Below are 22,358 nucleotides of genomic sequence, written 5' to 3' on the forward strand. Positions count from 1 at the left end.
TATAACAGAAAAACAGCTACCCACCCATCTAACTGAGGCACACATCTCTCCCCAAAATCAGGAAATGCATGAGACATTCGTCCCCACTGTGTGGGATTCACTATCATTACATTTCTTTTCCTATCCTGTTCCCAGCTTTGTTAATTTAAACTACATCCTATCACATTATCATGTTCTGCGGTCTGTTTCTTGATGAGCAGTCCTTATTTTTGAGTGTTTCAACTGAATAGCTTCACAAGGGTGCACTCATCTTTCCCCGTGCTATTTAATCAGGTTCGAGGTAGGTCATGAAATGCACACTCTGCTTGAGAGATCTATTTTTATTGTCCGTAGCTTCCAGGGAAGCTTTTCTCTAATTTCACGCTGAGGTTAAGGATGAAAATAACACCATGTATTCAAAAGTAACTATTGCAGGAGGGTGAGGAGAAAGATATAACCACTTAGCATTAGCTGCTTAGAAGTATCTGTAACACTGATATAGATATTGTTAAGTATTAGTAAAGCTAAAGCCCATTAAACATCTGTTTTTATAAAAAGAAAAAATCCCAGAGACATTAGCAGGTCAGGCTAGCTAGCCCAGCAGTAATGTAATGCTAGTGAAATAGTACCTTAGCACTCCTAAGGGTTTTTATTAGCGTTAGCTAGCATTGCAGGCTGGTTATGTCATAGATGGCAATTTCACCACTGTACTACTCATGGACTTCCCTTTTACCATGTGTGTAATGCAATGAGACAGTTCAGGAGACTAAGATGTATATTTTATACATATATTTTATACCATATTTGATATTTATCTGGTGACAAAAGTAAGCATAATGTAGATAGGTCCTAAAAGGGTCAAACCCTTTCCCAATAGAAAAGCAGGGAGCTCGTCTAGAAATCCCTATCAGTAAAATTCTCTATCTATGATAGCTCCCCTTTAACCTTAGTGCTTTCCATAAGGAGCAACCTTCACCCTTAAATTAGTGGACAACCCACTCCACCAAACGATAGCCAACTCAAGGTACGCAGTCAGTATAAATGACTAAGTTAAGACCAGGTGAGTCAAAAAAAAATATTTGTAAAACATAAAATATTTGCACAAATGTTATGTGTCCAGTGCGTAAAGGGCTTTAGCTCTCCTTAGTCAAACCCCAAAATAGCACGTTAAGAAAACATCTTTAAATGGGACATCTGAGCACCAAAGCACTTAAGAGGCTACTGGTGGTTCTGGTGCTCTGTTGATGCTGCTGTGGTCAGTGAAGGGATGCGTGTGGGTTCATGTGAAGCAAAGTGAATTCAGTAAAGCTTTTCCAGTGTGGTAAAAGCACTCATCTCTTCAAATTATCCCTGCGTTTATGTGGGTTATAGCACGCGGTCGCAGGACAGCGAGTGCATTAGGCATTGCCTGTCGTTGTGATGAAAGACTGCCGTTACACATGAGCTTCATCTCGTGTCTGTGTAAGTGAGAGTAAATTGCAACACGGAGGCATCTGATGACTGTTTCATTCGGAAACAAACTCTGGCTCACCGCCTGCCTTCTGCTGCTGCTGGGGACAGTCGAGTGAAATGGGAGTGACAGATGTTAGATGATGAATTGCGTAACTGTTAAAATCATTTAATTACATTTATTATGTGAAATAATTGACCACAATTTCTAACACCTATGCTGGCACTAATTTTGACCTCTGAGTACTCAGAGAAATCTAGATCTGTATTAACGTATGTGTAAAAACCTGCAAGAACTTCACCACAAAAATTATTTTAGGAGGGTTTTATTCTCTTTCCACCACTTAGTGTCCTCTGCTCTAAAACTGCAAAATACTAAGTGCCTTTACTAAGAACAGAAGTGCTCCAAGGTCAACAGTAGCTTCCTCATGCCAGCACCCCCATTTTCGGTTCTTGTTTACCATTTTAAGCTATGCTACAATACCAAATGTACCGCTTTGTGTTTTCCTCCAACTTTCTGCAGAGTGCGACACCTTAATACAAACACAGAAATCTGTATTTTCCTTCAAATGTGCTAGATGATCAGACGGAGTAATTCAGAGGGACTCGGAGGTCTAAAGTCATACCCACTCCTCACATCCTGAAGGGAAATAACAACCCTCATTACTAGGTTTGATAGTGTAGCTGGATTTCTTTCCACCATGTACGTACATGTGGGTCTCAGTATGTCTTTTGGTCCTGGAGAAAGCTACTCTAGTGGTTATACCCCAGAACTTGGTTGCAAGCCATAAAAATGCAATATCCAGTTGGAAAAAAACACCAGGTGATTTACGTTCAGTTGAGATCAAAATGAAGGGCACGTTTGAAGACTGGTGTGCTCCGATGCATGGGTACTTCTGTATTGATATGGTAATGGAAGCTGAGCACTTATGGTTTGGAACGTCAACATGTTCCAATTCATAAGTGCTGGCAAAACAGAGGCTCTCAGGGTCTCAGTGCCTCTGAATAGGATGGACATGTCTGAACAAGAGGAGAGAGGAGGGAATGCGTCTCCCCAGCCATCTCTTCCATCGGGGATTGAGGAGTTGGCCAGGGAGAGAAAGATCTGGGTATCTCTGCCTACACTTCTCCCATAACCTGAAATGGACGAATGGATTCATGCATGGGTAGATAGGAAGAAGGAATAATTGAGCCTTGGCGCCTCTGTAATCCAGGTCCTTTTGCATGCTTCAGTTTTAAGGACTTCTTATTGACATCAAGCATCAATGTGATATTAAGGTGCTTTCAGTCCCATTGCCACGGGTGTAAAATCAACCTAGCCATGCAGTCTGCCTTTACTAACAAAAAGCTCAACGAATCTGTGCATGGTGCTGTAATAGTTTGCCACCGTTGAAACAAGTCAGATTTTAACATTTTTCCCTCTTTGTTCTTCCATAATAAACTGTAAGTGGTATTATTGCAAAGTAGAAGCATTTAGGAACCACAGCAGTTCCTGACTGTGCATAATTACAGAGCGAGTCACCAAATGCTGAGGCTCATAGTATAAGTCACCACTGATTTGCTAACTCAATAACTGCAGAAATCCAAACCTCATCTGGCATCAACATCAGCACAAAAACGGTGCACTGGGAGCTTCAGCCATGCTGTTTGCTTTGATGTCCATTTAATGTCAATTTCATACTGGAATGAAAATCCCTGTTGTTATCATAATCCCATAATAAAGTAAATCTCAATTCCACAGTTTACTGTAATTGTTACTGAGTAATTACACCATAGATTAGTGTTTTAACGTGTTCCCTAAAAGACTTGCTTTTGATACCACCGTATTAAATCTGGGTAAATGGTCTTTATTGCTCAAATGGTGTTTTTTTAACACTCTGCAGCTAAAATGGTGAACGGTGGAGCAATCAGAATAACTGCAGAAAAGAAAAGACAACCTGTTGTTGGAGCAGGCTAAGAGAACTTAACACTGATAGATTCTGTTGATGTAATAATAACACATACTGTAAGATACATCTGAAACGCCACAGGCCTGTAGCTAAAGTACTCACTGGTACTTGGAGCAGGTAGAGTTGGCCATGGCGGGGTCTAATGGGTGGTAGGTGACAGGGGGACTGTGCTGTGCAGACATTAAGAAACCGATGGCCAACAGACTCAAACTGAAACACGTGCCTGTGAAAAAATATAATAATTAAATAACGCACAGAGCGCACAAAAACAACTTTTAATATTTTTTGTTGATTTGGACAGCTCAAGTCTCCTCCTCCTTTAGCCTTACCTATGATGCTGCCTAGGGTGAGCTTCCTACGCCCCACTCTCTCCACCAGCCACACTCCCAGCAGAGTAAACAGGAAGTTGGTGAGGGTGGTGAGTCCAGCCAGCCAGATTGCCAACCTGTCATCGCGCACTCCTGACATCTGCAGGATGGTGGCACTGTAGTACCTATGTGACATGAGAGAAAAAAGAAAAAGCAAAGTTAAGAGAATAATAATAAGAAAAAAGAAGCATAAAAATAGGTCAAGAGTATCCTTCTTGTCTATCAACACAGACAGATTGGCAACACATTGCAGTCAGTCTTAGTTAGTCTGTGCCTATGAGTCCAACTTGTCCGTGACATGTGTCTTTGCAGCAGACTTGACTTACCTGACTGCCAACTGGTTGTATTTTGGCTATATTTCTGCATATAAACAAGTTTGCAGTTAAATCATTGTCCTAAAGCAACTATTTGTGGAGGAATTTCTGAATTTGTGCCAGGATTTAAAAGTTAAACCACTTTATGAAAATACACATTTCAAACTGCCTTACATTCTCTGGGTTTGAATACAGTTGGAAACATTCTGGATAATGTTAGTGTGCAGAGTCAACAAAACACAAGAACGGCATATTCATTTTTCAAGAGTAACTGTTATTACACTTGTTATTACACTATTATTACACATATTACACTTCAGTTAAATACATTTCAATTTTATTTATAAAGTATCAAATCACTACAGTTGCCTCAAGGCGTATTGTGTAAGGCAAAAACCCTACAAAGTATTTCAAGTACTGTATAATTGTATTTGGAGAAATGTTAAGCAGTCTCAGCACAATATTATGGCTATATTAAAGTATAAATATCAAACACATATACAAAACTGCAATCAATCTTTAAGTCAACAAGCCAATCACAGCCTCTCTTCGTAAGAGCAATTCACTCATCCACCAACCCCAGTCTCTCTACTTGAGCACCAGTCGCTCCACTAGAGACAGCTAGCGATCAGTTATAAATAGGCTCTCTCTTCATCTCTCATATAATATAATTATACTTGCAACTCTGGCACCATGTTGCTCCACGTGTGCAGATTAACAGCAATCATCATCAACAAGGCTCTAAGCAGGCTGCGGTCAACAATACAGACACCTGCACAGAGTCCATTTCCTGTTTCAACTTTGCTACTTTGTAACTAAGAAAGATGAGTGAAAAAAACCAAAAGGACATGCATGCAGAAAACGATGAAACAAAATGCACACACCTGCAGGGACTCTTTAAAGTAAACACCTCCAGGCAGTCTGTTTAAAGTATAGCCATTGAAACCATGCGCTCATTGGCAGAAAACACATCATTACCCAAAATGAACACAACGCGTGCAAGCACATTCAATAGATAGGGACTCAGCAACCTTGAGAGAATGCAACACAAATACAAAGAAGGTAAGACTCATTAAGAAAAAGCTCAAATAAATCTACAGCATTGTCTGCCTGCCTGTGTCTCTAAAGGCAGCTCAGAATTAGCATTCTGCTTTTCATCTCTTCAAAAGCATCGTTATCTCTCTCTTGTTCTCTCTCTCTCATGTTCTTGGCTCTCTCTCTCTCTCTCTCCCAAAACAAAGACATTCATTTGAGGGATTTGCATAATAACACTTTACTTTTTCTGCCATGGTATCCACTCAGACAGAACGAGAACAGAAAAGGAAATGAGATGGTGTGAAACTCGGGTTTAAAAGCATGACCTACAGTCTTATAAGGTGCATGAGGTGATAAATGTTTTTGATGGAATTATTAGGCTTCTGCAGACTGAGATATATGCCGGCAAAAATGCACGTGCTTAATGGACACACACTCACACACACGCGAGAAATGAGTCGGTTTTGGAGCAGCAGCAGGAGTAAAAGCACTATTTCTGTTCTCAGCAGTACAGCCCGCTGTGCTCCATCTCCAGCCCTGCATCTTCCTGATTACAGCACAGACACATGCACACACACGCGCACACATTGTGTTCTGACTTAAAAAGTACTGTGAATAACAGCCTCCAGAAACAAAATGATCATTTTTTGACCACAGTGCCAAGAAGCACGGCCTGTGTTAAATGTTAAAAGCATCTCCGAACTGGCATTTCAGGCTTTTAAAAGCCCCAAAGAGACGCTCGAGAGGCAAACATGGCCATCGGATTTCTAAAAGACATTGTTATCCATCATCAAGTGCTACAGTGTCATTCTAAGGTGTCATGATGAAATCTCAATGAAAAAAAAAGAAGAAATAAGTGGGGAACATAATATATAAAGAACTACTCATCTATAAGTTGATAAATCAACTTTAACCCTGTAAGACCCAACCCATCAAAAAATAGCCAGAAAATTTAGATTTTTTGGAACTGAGATGTTTATTAACTCTTATAACAAAATCCACTTTTTTTGCTATATCATGTTGTGTATGATATATTTCTATTATATATGTATTATATATTTTTTGTATCGCATTTGATACATTGGGTTTTTTGTCAACTTTTTGTCAACTACAATGTTAATTTTAGACAAAAAAAGAGTTTTGTCCATAACATTTTGAAATTATGGCAAGTACTGATCATGTTGATGAGATAGAGGTCTCAGAGACTCATATATCAAATATGATACAGAGGGCATTATAGGGCAAAAAAAAAATTCAAAATCGTGTTTTTACTTTTATTTATTTATGTGAGTGTCTACACTACAGCCACCTTTAACACACAGCGGAGGCTCTGTCGTGTTTTGGGGCGGCATTTCAGCCAGTGGTGTTGGAGCTCTTGTCAAAACTGATTTATAAATTATAAAGACAGACTAGTACCATCAGGTTTTGATCCACAATGCAATACCATCTGGAAAGCAACTGACTGCATACTTTTTCAGCGTGACAATGATCCTGTCATGGCTGTAAAAGCATACCCTGAGAAAAACAAACAATGGAACACTAACAATCATGGACTGGCCTCCCCAGAGCCCGGACATCAACATTACTTACAACATTACTTGTAGGTATTTCAATACATTCTTATATTTCCCATTTTTCCAGCAATCTTTAAAAAAAGAAAAAAAGAAAAGAGGTGTGGCTCAAGACATGCAGTTATTGGGGTTAGGTTCATCAGTAATTCTAAATTGCCCATAGGTGTGAATGGTTGTGTGTCTCTCTGTGTTAGCCCTGCGCCAGACTGGTGACCTGACCAGGATGTACCCAACCTCTCAACCTATGATAAATGGGATAGGCTCCAGTCCCCCCACCACCCTAATAAGAGTAAACAAAAACATTTGAATGGATGGTAGTTACTGAAGTATCTAATTTTGAAATGAATGTCTTTCCACAGCAATACATCTATAACCGGAAAGAAAAGGAAAACAAAGAATATTTTATTTTTCCTTCTGTATATTTGCTCACCTGCAAATAGCAGGCTGCTTATGACAGCGCTCGAGCAGGAGACAGACTGATACTCTGGTATAAGAGATCAATGTACACAGAAGTGAAGCAGCTCAGTATTCCCATGGACATTCCTCACTGGACGACATGGTGTCACAGTGAGAGCACTGTAGTGCAGGATGTTGGGATGTAATGTTCTTCGGTTAATTTCTGGGTATTACCTTATGTGTATGAACCGCGTGGTTCCAAATTAAGCCAGTCTGTTTATTTGATAATGAAATCAATTTGTAGTGTCATGGTTAAGTGTAAATATTTGTATTATATATGTGTTGTTTCTTGGCATTTTCCCCCTTTATGATATCAGGGAAATCTGTTACTTCTCATAGCTTTTCTGTAGCGCTACAAACCTGAAGGGTTTCAGGTGTCACTTCTCATACAAAGTGACACCTCTCAGTCTAAAACACCCACTAGTTGTCGGCTATTAGCACACATCACAGAGCGACAGGAAAGACTCCATGTAGGGTTTGAATGAAACAGCAGTCTGAGGTAATTTCAGAGGGCTGTTTCATAAAATCTCTGTGCTTTCATTTCTGTTAACAATCAGAGCAGTCTTTGAGAGAAAAACTTCAAAGCACCTGTAAGAGCTGAGCTAGTGGAAACAGGCTATAGCGTAGTCACAGGAGAGTCAGGACCCCATCTTTTAGTGTCCTGTAATTATTACATCATCTGCAAACTTTCGAAACTATGCAGCCATTCTGTGCCATAAAAGTCTCTCAATTAAAGACACAGTTTAGAAGCAAAGCACAAAAAGTGGTGCTGGAAAAAGCTACAGTAGGAAACTTTTAATTAGTAAGATCTGCTAAGAGAATTTTCTGTTTCCAGGCCCTCAGTGTTTTTGCAACACGAGGGCAGTGCAGTGGTTTCTATTTTTTAGCTTCGTTAAACATTATTAGTCTTTTTTTCGTGCAACTAAAGAATGGGAATGATTTTATGATCGATTCCCTGTGTCCAAATACTGTAAATAATGCATTACAGCTGCTGGTTTCAAACATTTCCCTCGCTCCTAAAATAGATGTATGTAGTGTTACCATGGCCTAGAGTATCCATGCATTATGTCTGTAAGTGTGCTAAGGGGTGGTGTGTTTGTATATGTGTTGATGAGGTGGGCATGGTGGAATATCTGTGGTGTGGTTGTGGCTGGTTGGTCTGGGTAAAACAGCAAAACAAAACAGTATTTTCAGGCCCAGTCTGACCCTGCTGTGGTGTGAAGTGTTGGCGTAAAGCACATAGCAGAAGGTGTGATCTGGCCCTGACCTGTCTGAAAATGGAAACATGGATTAACACACCTTTTAAAAATGAATACAAGTGTTTCTTTTTTTAAAACAACAGACAAAAACTGTCTCACTCTTGAATTCGATGGCTCCCTACTGATCCTGGCACATTTGACATGGGTGGTGATGAGAGGACACCTCTTACTCATGCTTGACATTTACTGTCACCTTACAGGATTCTCTTGGAGGTCTTCTTAAAGTGCCATGCTGGTAGCTTTTAGTGTTTAAGCCTATTAAGTACAAGTCAGTTATACCTTTCTACAAAATATCCCAAAAGTTTTGAAGACATGCGTATGTTCCAGAGAATTATAGAGTTTAATATTAATTGTGCAGTTTGCTCCTGACGTCGAGAGCATGGGCAAGGGATGGACAGTTGATTTTCTCAAATGGCCACCATAAGAAACTGGGACTGTTGTGGAGGGCCACAACAATAAACAATAAGCTACAGTTCCTTTTGTGGCCCATCCCTGGCATAAGCCATTTTGTCTTTAAAAAAATATTATATTATAGTAAAAACAAACAGTGTTTTATCAAATAAGCAAGCTGCACAGAAAAGCAGTCATTCTTGGTAACATAGTGAAAACACAAACTGCAGCTCCTTACTGTGTACCTTGAGGTTGTCTAGCTCTAATGCTCCCCCACCTCAATGTTGAAATACTAAACAGCAGAAATAAGCATGTTTACTTACTAACACAAAACCTTGTTAGTGGCACTTTTTTATAACTTATCTAAAGTAAAACATTATGTGTCAGCAGAGTTGTCTTCAGTGTTTGGATAATTAAAGATGCATTTCAGCGTTTCATGGGTGATTCATGGATGTGTCTTGCTAACTAAAATGTTTTGTACATATTTGGTAGAATATAGGATTATGGGCAAACAACCTATGCAGACTTGCTTGCATGCAAGAACCCCCCCCCCCCCCCCAATAAACAACAACAAAAGGAAAAAACAAAACAAAAAAACAACCAAAGGAAAAAAAATCTAATAGCTAGCTAACACTAGCATTAGCTTATGGCTCCTAAAAGAGTTTTATTTACAGTCTATAGTTTTGCAGAGTCTACAGTTGGTTGCAGCCTTTTCTGTAGAAGCGCCTACAAACCTGCATTCTATCTGAAGACCACCAGGTGGCGATAGCTGTGGTTCCAAAAAGCCTTCTGGTCCCCCAGAGGTTTATGGGTAAACACTTTCCTAACGGGCCTATGAGGCCAGACACTCGTGTTGGGTCATACTGAATAAAGAATTAAGTTGGGTTTATAGATCTTGGTTATGCCATGTTTTAAAATGAAGGATTATCTGTTGTCACAAGACGTTTGCCAATGAGGGAGTGTTTTACAGCCACATCCTTCCTTCCATCCATCTCTCACACTGCCTGTGTAGAAAAATAAAAACCTTATAGCTGGGCAACAAGTAACAAGTTTTTTGTTACTTTGTTATTCATCACTTGGTTAATTTTAATCTAAGCATAATTATAGCTTATGTATGATGCATATCAGAATATACAAGCAAAAATGTCCTCCCTTCCATCAAAACTGGCAACCCTAAAACTTTTATGTTCATACAGCTGATGTAACTGAATGTAAATCAGACAAGACAACACTTAAACGTCTAATTAAACTGCCAAACAGACCCTGTAAGAAGGCATTTTATCTTTTATTTAGTTTGAAGACAGACATATAACTACCTGTATTCAAATACAAGTAGTTACATATTGCTTTATTACCTGTATATATAGGCTAGAAAAGTAAACATGTGCGTTGGGGTGTGAAAGAAGAGTAGAGAGAAGGGTTCTCCAATATTCAAGGAAGCTCTAACAGAGTGCTACTTATTGACAGAGCACTGATCTAATTATGTAACCTAATAGTATGGATTTAGAGGCAGCTGAAGGATCAGCTATAAGGCAGCAGTGAAATTATGAGATGAAGCGAGCAAACAAGTGTTAAGTGTGTGTGAGTGGGAATGCAGTGAGTGTGTGGGTGCGCATGTACGAGCAAGTGTTTGCACGTGACTGAGTGACCGATTCACTGAGTAAGAGTGTAACAGACAAGGTGTCAGAGCAGAGAAACAGCAGGAGGCATGTATAGTGAGAGAGAGAGAGAAAGCAGGAAGTAAGTGAGAAAAAGACTGAAAGGTGAGAAAAAGACTGAATGGACGGAGAAAATAGAAAATGAGGGACGTGGGTGTGAAAACAAGAACAATTGGACAGATAAGAAAAGATATGGGGAGAGAGAAAGAGAGACATATATCGGGAGGGAGTGCATGAAAGAGAGACAGACAGAAACAGGGAGACAGTGACTCTCTTGGGAACTGGCCTATTTTTCAAATGAATGCATATGAACGCAGAACTGCATTACATTTACGCTCCGGAACAAAAAAAAGGCTCAGCCCAAATAGGTAAACCTCACACTTGATGTTCTGATTGGCAACTCTGTAAACACACACACACGTTCACACAAATCCGCATTCACAAAGCACCAAGTGTAACATCTGCAGATGTCTGCCACTATCACAGAATCAAACACACTTTGCACTCTCCTGTTTCCCCACTCCTCAAGTAGCAGAAAATACAAAACTCCTAAATCAATCAATAAATTAATGACATTAAATTAATATGGCCCAGTCATTCAGAAGTAATGGTAAATATAGGGGTCAATTTACCACATAGGGAAGTTAATGTTTAGTTAATTTGGTTGGCTGTAAAAAAGAAGGCAAAAGCTCTACAGAAATGGAAGTGATAAGTAGCCAACACTAGCGAAAAACAGTAGTTCACAGTAACACAAGTTTTAGCTTATCATGTTGTTGAAATTGCTGCTTTGTGCTGTTCAACAGTGTTTTGACAGTACTGACCTTTGGGTGACTGGAGAGATGTTAATTGCTGAATGGAGAAAGACTTTGTAGCTTGTCAAAGGAGCTTGCAAAGAAAAGCATCTGTACTTCTTTAAGTTGCTTGAAGACGTTTCACCTCTCATCCGAGAAGCTTCTTCAGTTCTAAGGTCAAATGGTGGAGAGTCCCAGATTTAAACCTAGTGGGAGTATCCCCCCACAGAGGGACAAAAGGACCCCCTGATGATCCTCTAATCGCCTGAGCCAAGGTGTGAAAACTGGGTGTGGGTCCCAATCAGCCAGAGTTTCGGGTGAGTCATTGTGAAACCTGGCCCCACCTTATCATGCGAATTCCTGAGGTCAGATGGCCCAGGATGTGAGTGGGCGTTCAGGCGTCTGGGGAGGGACTCAAAACTGGATTATAGATGTCAGACAGTTGGTGTTCAAAGATGGTCGCTCACAGTGGACATAGATGGCCATCTATGTCCTCCTTTTTATACCATTCTCCTCTGAAGTTAAAATATATAGAGGGATGAATATCCGGAGGAGAGCTAAGAGGCAGCAGACAACTGCACCAATGTTAGTGAACGGGATGAGCTAAAAGACTTTTATAACAACTTTTTTTTTTATAGACAGTTCTTCTACACTGTTTGTTAAATTAAGTATAGAACATTTTTAGGGTTCTAGGGTGAGAAGTTCGGCCATCCGGGAGGGGCTCAGAGTAGAGCCGCTGCTCCTCCACATCGAAAGGAGCCAGCTGAGGTGGTTCGGGCATCTGACAAGGATGCCTCCTGGGCGCTCTGGGTTGGTGTTCCGGGCATGTCCCACCGGGAGGAGGCCCCGGGGCAGACCCAGGACACGCTGGAGAGATTATATCTCTCGGCTGGCCTGGGAACGCCTTGGTGTTCCCCCGGATAAGCTGGAGGAGGTGGCTGGGGAGAGGGAGGTCTGGGCTTCTCTGCTTAGGCTGCTGCCCCCGCGACCCGGCCCCGGATAAAGCGGATGAAGATGGATGGATGGAACATTTTTAGAACAAATTACACCTGTAAATCTTATAAATATAATAGACAAGAGTTTGAGAAGCTTTTGTAACTAAGCTAGCATGTATGTGGCTAGCTGGGATGCAAGGACTAAGCTCACTTCAGTAGCTGGCATGCTATCTACGCAACAAGTAGCAAAATTACCAAAGTCTCTGAAAAAGAATAGTTTGGGATGTTCTGAATGTTGCTGTGCCATTATCTTTGTGTTTATTTTTGCAAGCACAGGTAACAGAATAGCTCTATTGGAAAAAACAATCAGAGATGTAATGAGCTAGATGATGAATAGGGTCAAAAAGTCTCTGAAACATTAAAAAAGCTGAAAACTTCCACCCAAAATGGCAAATTTATAAGACAAAAAGTACAGATTTATGGGGGGGGGAGTAGTATTATAAGTGGAAAGAGCTGTTTCTTGCAAATTTGACACATTGTATATTGCTAATTTGTATATTTAATCTTAAAAATGCAGATTTTTCTGAAATTTTTGCTTGTTCTAGGAATGTCATGATACCAGGATACCACAGGTTGAGTAGTTAGTACCAATACCAGAAAAAATACATGACTCTTAATACTCAATTTAATACCAGAGTGCAAAAACAAACAAAAAAATGTAACAACAACAAAGACATTACTGGGCAGATGATTTATTTAAATTTTTAACATTATATTTTGTAGACAGGTCACAGACTCAAGTGTTAGGATGGTTGCAAGTAGCCTATTAACATTATTCCAAGGTACAGTGTTAGTGATAATAAATTAGTTAACACATTTATATAGTGTTAGCCACTGGAAATATTTTAGCTAATTGAACATAGTTTATTTTTAATTACTTGACCCATGTCACGTATCAAAACTAGCACACAAATAACTGCAAATAGTGATCAAGTTGCACTATGTTCCACTGGTTGTATTTGTTGTGATGTGTAGTAAACACCAATCCAGCTACTTAATAAGACAGCTTCACACATGACATCCTGCTGTGAGGAGCATGCGAGTGTGATGCGTTTCTGTATGCATTTGATTAGACTCTAAATTAGAATATTTGTCATTAAAAAGGTCTGGCTGTGTCTCGGTGGGAGACAGAAGATGTTGGCATGATTAGGTTGCTTATGAATGCTTGAAAACACACACACACAGGCAAAAACAACCCAGTATTTTTTATTTATTTATTTTTTGGTCTAGCTTCTTGGATTGCATGCACACAAAACACACACAAATCAGTGTAAGCTCTGCCAGCTCCTCGCCGGCCCGCCAGCACAGTGACCACGTAAAACTGTTTTTTGTGACATTTCCAACATGACATTTATCTGTGGGACCATCTGCGAGGGCCAACTGGCATGTTGCAACAACAAAATGAGTACTTGGCAACATGACAAAGCACACTGAGATACAGAGGAACATAATATATAAAGAACTACTCATCTTAAGTTGTAAACAATTAACCCTGTAAGACCCAACCCATCAAAAAATAGCCAGAAAATTTAGATTTTTTGGAACTGAGATGTTTATTAACTCTATACAAAATCCACTTTTTTTGCTATATCATGTTGTGTATGATATATTTTATTATATATTATTATATATTTTTTTGTATCACATTTGATACATTGGTTTTTTGGCAACTTTTTGTTAACACAATGTTAATTTTAGAAAAAAAGAGTTTTGTCCAAACATTTTGAAATTATGGCAAGTACTGATCATGTTGAGAATAGAGGTCTCAGAACTCATGCTATCAATATGATACAAAGGGCATTATAGGTAAAAAAAATTCAAAGTGTTTTACTTTTATTTATTTATGTGAGTGTCTACACTACAGCCACCTTTAACACACAGCGGAGGCTCTGTCGTGTTTTGGGGCGGCATTTCAGCCAGTGGTGTTGGAGCTCTTGTCAAAACTGATTTATAAATTATAAAGACAGACTAGTACCATCAGGTTTTGATCCACAATGCAATACCATCTGGAAAGCAACTGACTGCATACTTTTTCAGCGTGACAATGATCCTGTCATGGCTGTAAAAGCATACCCTGAGAAAAACAAACAATGGAACACTAACAATCATGGACTGGCCTCCCCAGAGCCCGGACATCAACATTACTTACAACATTACTTGTAGGTATTTCAATACATTCTTATATTTCCCATTTTTCCAGCAATCTTTAAAAAAAGAAAAAAAGAAAAGAGGTGTGGCTCAAGACATGCAGTTATTGGGGTTAGGTTCATCAGTAATTCTAAATTGCCGATAGGTGTGAATGGTTGTGTGTCTCTCTGTGTTAGCCATGCGCCAGACTGGTGACCTGAGCAGGATGTACCCAACCTCTCAACCTATGATAAATGGGATAGGCTCCAGTCCCCCCACCACCCTAATAAGAGTAAACAAAAACATTTGAATGGATGGTAGTTACTGAAGTATCTAATTTTGAAATGAATGTCTTTCCACAGCAATACATCTATAACCGGAAAGAAAAGGAAAACAAAGAATATTTTATTTTTCCTTCTGTATATTTGCTCACCTGCAAATAGCAGGCTGCTTATGACAGCGCTCGAGCAGGAGACAGACTGATACTCTGGTATAAGAGATCAATGTACACAGAAGTGAAGCAGCTCAGTATTCCCATGGACATTCCTCACTGGACGACATGGTGTCACAGTGAGAGCACTGTAGTGCAGGATGTTGGGATGTAATGTTCTTCGGTTAATTTCTGGGTATTACCTTATGTGTATGAACCGCGTGGTTCCAAATTAAGCCAGTCTGTTTATTTGATAATGAAATCAATTTGTAGTGTCATGGTTAAGTGTAAATATTTGTATTATATATGTGTTGTTTCTTGGCATTTTCCCCCTTTATGATATCAGGGAAATCTGTTACTTCTCATAGCTTTTCTGTAGCGCTACAAACCTGAAGGGTTTCAGGTGTCACTTCTCATACAAAGTGACACCTCTCAGTCTAAAACACCCACTAGTTGTCGGCTATTAGCACACATCACAGAGCGACAGGAAAGACTCCATGTAGGGTTTGAATGAAACAGCAGTCTGAGGTAATTTCAGAGGGCTGTTTCATAAAATCTCTGTGCTTTCATTTCTGTTAACAATCAGAGCAGTCTTTGAGAGAAAAACTTCAAAGCACCTGTAAGAGCTGAGCTAGTGGAAACAGGCTATAGCGTAGTCACAGGAGAGTCAGGACCCCATCTTTTAGTGTCCTGTAATTATTACATCATCTGCAAACTTTCGAAACTATGCAGCCATTCTGTGCCATAAAAGTCTCTCAATTAAAGACACAGTTTAGAAGCAAAGCACAAAAAGTGGTGCTGGAAAAAGCTACAGTAGGAAACTTTTAATTAGTAAGATCTGCTAAGAGAATTTTCTGTTTCCAGGCCCTCAGTGTTTTTGCAACACGAGGGCAGTGCAGTGGTTTCTATTTTTTAGCTTCGTTAAACATTATTAGTCTTTTTTTCTTGCAACTAAAGAATGGGAATGATTTTATGATCGATTCCCTGTGTCCAAATACTGTAAATAATGCATTACAGCTGCTGGTTTCAAACATTTCCCTCGCTCCTAAAATAGATGTATGTAGTGTTACCATGGCCTAGAGTATCCATGCATTATGTCTGTAAGTGTGCTAAGGGGTGGTGTGTTTGTATATGTGTTGATGAGGTGGGCATGGTGGAATATCTGTGGTGTGGTTGTGGCTGGTTGGTCTGGGTAAAACAGCAAAACAAAACAGTATTTTCAGGCCCAGTCTGACCCTGCTGTGGTGTGAAGTGTTGGCGTAAAGCACATAGCAGAAGGTGTGATCTGGCCCTGACCTGTCTGAAAATGGAAACATGGATTAACACACCTTTTAAAAATGAATACAAGTGTTTCTTTTTTTAAAACAACAGACAAAAACTGTCTCACTCTTGAATTCGATGGCTCCCTACTGATCCTGGCACATTTGACATGGGTGGTGATGAGAGGACACCTCTTACTCATGCTTGACATTTACTGTCACCTTACAGGATTCTCTTGGAGGTCTTCTTAAAGTGCCATGCTGGTAGCTTTTAGTGTTTAAGCCTATTAAGTACAAGTCAGTTATACCTTTCTACAAAATATCCCAAAAGTTTTGAAGACATGCGTATGTTCCAGAGAATTATAGAGTTTAATATTAATTGTGCAGTTTGCTCCTGACGTGAGAGCATGGGCAAGGGATGGACAGTTGATTTTCTCAAATGGCCACCATAAGAAACTGGGACTGTTGTGGAGGGCCACAACAATAAACAATAAGCTACAGTTCCTTTTGTGGCCCATCCCTGGCATAAGCCATTTTGTCTTTAAAAAAATATTATATTATAGTAAAAACAAACAGTGTTTTATCAAATAAGCAAGCTGCACAGAAAAGCAGTCATTCTTGGTGACATAGTGAAAACACAAACTGCAGCTCCTTACTGTGTACCTTGAGGTTGTCTAGCTCTAATGCTCCCCTGCCTCAATGTTGAAATACTAAACAGCAGAAATAAGCATGTTTACTTACTAACACAAAACCTTGTTAGTGGCACTTTTTTATAACTTATCTAAAGTAAAACATTATGTGTCAGCAGAGTTGTCTTCAGTGTTTGGATAATTAAAGATGCATTTCAGCGTTTCATGGGTGATTCATGGATGTGTCTTGCTAACTAAAATGTTTTGTACATATTTGGTAGAATATAGGATTATGGGCAAACAACCTATGCAGACTTGCTTGCATGCAAGAAACCCCTCCCCCCCCCCCAATAAACAACAACAAAAGGAAAAAACAAAACAAAAAAACAACCAAAGGAAAAAAAATCTAATAGCTAGCTAACACTAGCATTAGCTTATGGCTCCTAAAAGAGTTTTATTTACAGTCTATAGTTTTGCAGAGTCTACAGTTGGTTGCAGCCTTTTCTGTAGAAGCGCCTACAAACCTGCATTCTATCTGAAGACCACCAGGTGGCGATAGCTGTGGTTCCAAAAAGCCTTCTGGTCCCCCAGAGGTTTATGGGTAAACACTTTCCTAACGGGCCTTATGAGGCCAGACACTCGTGTTGGGTCATACTGAATAAAGAATTAAGTTGGGTTTATAGATCTTGGTTATGTCATGTTTTAAAATGAAGGATTATCTGTTGTCACAAGACGTTTGCCAATGAGGGAGTGTTTTACAGCCACATCCTTCCTTCCATCCATCTCTCACACTGCCTGTGTAGAAAAATAAAAACCTTATAGCTGGGCAACAAGTAACAAGTTTTTTGTTACTTTGTTATTCATCACTTGGTTAATTTTAATCTAAGCATAATTATAGCTTATGTATGATGCATATCAGAATATACAAGCAAAAGTGTCCTCCCTTCCATCAAAACTGGCAACCCTAAAACTTTTATGTTCATACAGCTGATGTAACTGAATGTAAATCAGACAAGACAACACTTAAACGTCTAATTAAACTGCCAAACAGACCCTGTAAGAAGGCATTTTATCTTTTATTTAGTTTGAAGACAGACATATAACTACCTGTATTCAAATACAAGTAGTTACATATTGCTTTATTACCTGTATATATAGGCTAGAAAAGTAAACATGTGCGTTGGGGTGTGAAAGAAGAGTAGAGAGAAGGGTTCTCCAATATTCAAGGAAGCTCTAACAGAGTGCTACTTATTGACAGAGCACTGATCTAATTATGTAACCTAATAGTATGGATTTAGAGGCAGCTGAAGGATCAGCTATAAGGCAGCAGTGAAATTATGAGATGAAGCGAGCAAACAAGTGTTAAGTGTGTGTGAGTGGGAATGCAGTGAGTGTGTGGGTGCGCATGTACGAGCAAGTGTTTGCACGTGACTGAGTGACCGATTCACTGAGTAAGAGTGTAACAGACAAGGTGTCAGAGCAGAGAAACAGCAGGAGGCATGTATAGTGAGAGAGAGAGAGAAAGCAGGAAGTAAGTGAGAAAAAGACTGAAAGGTGAGAAAAAGACTGAATGGACGGAGAAAATAGAAAATGAGGGACGTGGGTGTGAAAACAAGAACAATTGGACAGATAAGAAAAGATATGGGGAGAGAGAAAGAGAGACATATATCGGGAGGGAGTGCATGAAAGAGAGACAGACAGAAACAGGGAGACAGTGACTCTCTTGGGAACTGGCCTATTTTTCAAATGAATGCATATGAACGCAGAACTGCATTACATTTACGCTCCGGAACAAAAAAAAGGCTCAGCCCAAATAGGTAAACCTCACACTTGATGTTCTGATTGGCAACTCTGTAAACACACACACACGTTCACACAAATCCGCATTCACAAAGCACCAAGTGTAACATCTGCAGATGTCTGCCACTATCACAGAATCAAACACACTTTGCACTCTGCTGTTTCCCCACTCCTCAAGTAGCAGAAAATACAAAACTCCTAAATCAATCAATAAATTAATGACATTAAATTAATATGGCCCAGTCATTCAGAAGTAATGGTAAATATAGGGGTCCATTTACCACATAGGGAAGTTAATGTTTAGTTAATTTGGTTGGCTGTAAAAAAGAAGGCAAAAGCTCTACAGAAATGGAAGTGATAAGTAGCCAACACTAGCGAAAAACAGTAGTTCACAGTAACACAAGTTTTAGCTTATCATGTTGTTGAAATTGCTGCTTTGTGCTGTTCAACAGTGTTTTGACAGTACTGACCTTTGGGTGACTGGAGAGATGTTAATTGCTGAATGGAGAAAGACTTTGTAGCTTGTCAAAGGAGCTTGCAAAGAAAAGCATCTGGACTTCTTTAAGTTGCTTGAAGACGTTTCACCTCTCATCCGAGAAGCTTCTTCAGTTCTAAGGTCAAATGGTGGAGAGTCCCAGATTTAAACCTAGTGGGAGTATCCCCCCACAGAGGGACAAAAGGACCCCCTGATGATCCTCTAATCGCCTGAGCCAAGGTGTGAAATGGGTGTGGGTCCCAATCAGCCAGGGTTTCGGGTGAGCTCATTGTGAAACCTGGCCCCACCTTATCATGCGAATTCCTGAGGTCAGATGGCCCAGGATGTGAGTGGGCGTTCAGGCGTCTGGGGAGGGACTCAAAACTGGATTATAGATGTCAGACAGTTGGTGTTCAAAGATGGTCGCTCACAGTGGACATAGATGGCCATCTATGTCCTCCTTTTTATACCATTCTCCTCTGAAGTTAAAATATATAGAGGGATGAATATCCGGAGGAGAGCTAAGAGGCAGCAGACAACTGCACCAATGTTAGGAACGGGATGAGCTAAAAGAACTTTTATAACAACTTTTTTTTTTTACAGACAGTTCTTCTACACTGTTTGTTAAATTAAGTATAGAACATTTTTAGGGTAGGGTGAGAAGTTCGGCCATCCGGGAGGGGCTCAGAGTAGAGCCGCTGCTCCTCCACATCGAAAGGAGCCAGCTGAGGTGGTTCGGGCATCTGACAAGGATGCCTCCTGGGCGCTTGGGTGTGTTCCGGGCATGTCCCACCGGGAGGAGGCCCCGGGGCAGACCCAGGACACGCTGGAGAGATTATATCTCTCGGCTGGCCTGGGAACGCCTTGGTGTTCCCCCGGATAAGCTGGAGGAGGTGGCTGGGGAGAGGGAGGTCTGGGCTTCTCTGCTTAGGCTGCTGCCCCCGCGACCCGGCCCCGGATAAAGCGGATGAAGATGGATGGATGGAAATTTTTAGAACAAATTACACCTGTAAATCTTATAAATATAATAGACAAGAGTTTGAGAAGCTTTTGTGACTAAGCTAGCATGTATGTGGCTAGCTGGGATGCAAGGACTAAGCTCACTTCAGTAGCTGGCATGCTATCTACGCAACAAGTAGCAAAATTACCAAAGTCTCTGAAAAAGAATAGTTTGGGATGTTCTGAATGTTGCTGTGTCATTATCTTTGTGTTTATTTTTGCAAGCACAGGTAACAGAATAGCTCTATTGGAAAAAACAATCAGAGGTGTAATGAGCTAGATGATGAATAGGGTCAAAAAGTCTCTGAAACATTAAAAAAGCTGAAAACTTCCACCCAAAATGGCAAATTTATAAGACAAAAAGTACAGATTTATGGGGGGGAAGTAGTATTATAAGTGGAAAGAGCTGTTTCTTGCAAATTTGACACATTGTATATTGCTAATTTGTATATTTAATCTTAAAAATGCAGATTTTTCTGAAATTTTTGCTTGTTCTAGGAATGTCATGATACCAGGATACCACAGGTTGAGTAGTTAGTACCAATACCAGAAAAATTACATGACTCTTAATACTCAATTTAATACCAGAGTGCAAAAACAAACAAAAAAATGTAACAACAACAAAGACATTACTGGGCAGATGATTTATTTAAATTTTTAACATTATATTTTGTAGACAGGTCACAGACTCAAGTGTTAGGATGGTTGCAAGTAGCCTATTAACATTATTCCAAGGTACAGTGTTAGTGATAATAAATTAGTTAACACATTTATATAGTGTTAGCCACTGGAAATATTTTAGCTAATTGAACATAGTTTATTTTTAATTACTTGACCCATGTCACGTATCAAAACTAGCACACAAATAACTGCAAATAGTGATCAAGTTGCACTATGTTCCACTGGTTGTATTTGTTGTGATGTGTAGTAAACACCAATCCAGCTACTTAATAAGACAGCTTCACACATGACATCCTGCTGTGAGGAGCATGCGAGTGTGATGCGTTTCTGTATGCATTTGATTAGACTCTAAATTAGAATATTTGTCATTAAAAAGGTCTGGCTGTGTCTCGGTGGGAGACAGAAGATGTTGGCATGATTAGGTTGCTTATGAATGCTTGAAAACACTCACACACAGGCAAAAACAACCCAGTATTTTTTATTTATTTATTTTGTCTAGCTTCTTGGATTGCATGCACACAAAACAGCACAGCAAATCAGTGTCAAGCTCTGCCAGCGCCTCGCCGGCCCGCCAGCAGAGTGACCACGTAAAACTGTTTTTTGTGACATTTCCAACATGACATTTATCTGTGGGACCATCTGCGAGGGCCAACTGGCATGTTGCAACAACAAAATGAGTACTTGGCAACATGACAAAGCACACTGAGATTATGTGCATTCATATAGTAGCTAAATTTAATACCACAATGCTGGTTTTCTCAATACATATGTGGCTGTTCCATGAGGTAAATAAAATTGTAGTGATTTGCACTGCATGTTGGCAAAGATGTATCTCTGATATCTTATATTATTAGGATGTCATAGCATTAGAGAAGGTTGTTTTTAAGATGAGAACCACAGAAAACTACCATACATATACATTATTAACAGCACCTGGGTAGTGGGAAGTGAGGAAGTGAGTTTACCACGCAAAGACTACTTGGGTAAGATGTCTATTAACAGTTGGCCAATTATATTAAGTGGCTTTTTCTTTTTAGCATTTTTATCTTTCATCTGTCCCAGAGAAAAACTCCATCTGCCACCAATTAATAGTGGGCACTTCCCTTGCTCTTATTTGGACAATTTTGTCACTGTTAGCTAACTAGCCTAAGGTTTTCCAATTTCATGTTTACCTGTGTGGCTTGCTGGATATCATTGCTGGATGCTGCTAATAAAGTTACACAATTACACGTGAATTTGCATTTATTATTATATTTACAAAATACCACAGTTTTTGTCTTGGTCGTATCATTTTATTTTGTTGTATTCATCCGCGACACCTTAAAGGCTGGTCTGTGAAAATATTGTCTGACATTAAACCGGTCCGTGGCGCAAAAAAGGTTGGGGACCGCTGAACTAGAACATCTGGCAGATCGAGAATTTATCAAGCTCACTGAGACTGCAGAGCTTGTACTGTAATATTAATTGCTGTGTTATCAATTTGTCATCAGTGTCTATTCTGACAAATAGAATCCAAGTCTGTTGCATATACTGGATACCAACTGCCATTGTATTCTGGTATAAATCTCTAGTTTCTATGCCAAGCAAGATTGTCTTGCCCCCTTTACCTAAATTCATATATTTCACAAAGCACTTAGTTTTAGTAGTTTGTTCTACTTGTGGTGATAATTAACCATTATTGTAGTGCTGGTTGAAGGAAATTTGGCCAAGGTGTTGGGAATAAAATGTCACTTCTGGACTTTCC

General features: G+C 39.7%; 1 protein-coding gene across 1 annotated transcript in view; it reads right to left on the reverse strand.

Annotated features, from left to right (window-relative positions):
* The window catches only part of LOC102299740 (proton myo-inositol cotransporter), a 95,196-nt gene that overhangs the window by 6,370 nt on the left and 66,468 nt on the right, over window positions 1-22,358 (reverse strand). Inside the window, exons 5-6 of the mRNA XM_005915729.3 lie at window positions 3,707-3,870; window positions 3,480-3,600 (exon numbers count right to left, since the gene is read on the reverse strand). Coding sequence (XP_005915791.1) covers window positions 3,480-3,600; window positions 3,707-3,870 — 285 coding nt within the window. The remainder of the gene's footprint in view (window positions 1-3,479; window positions 3,601-3,706; window positions 3,871-22,358) is intronic.

This window comes from Haplochromis burtoni, unplaced genomic scaffold (assembly GCF_018398535.1).
Source record: "Haplochromis burtoni strain Fernald_Lab_line unplaced genomic scaffold, NCSU_Asbu1 Contig_14, whole genome shotgun sequence".
NCBI lineage: Eukaryota > Metazoa > Chordata > Actinopteri > Cichliformes > Cichlidae > Haplochromis > Haplochromis burtoni.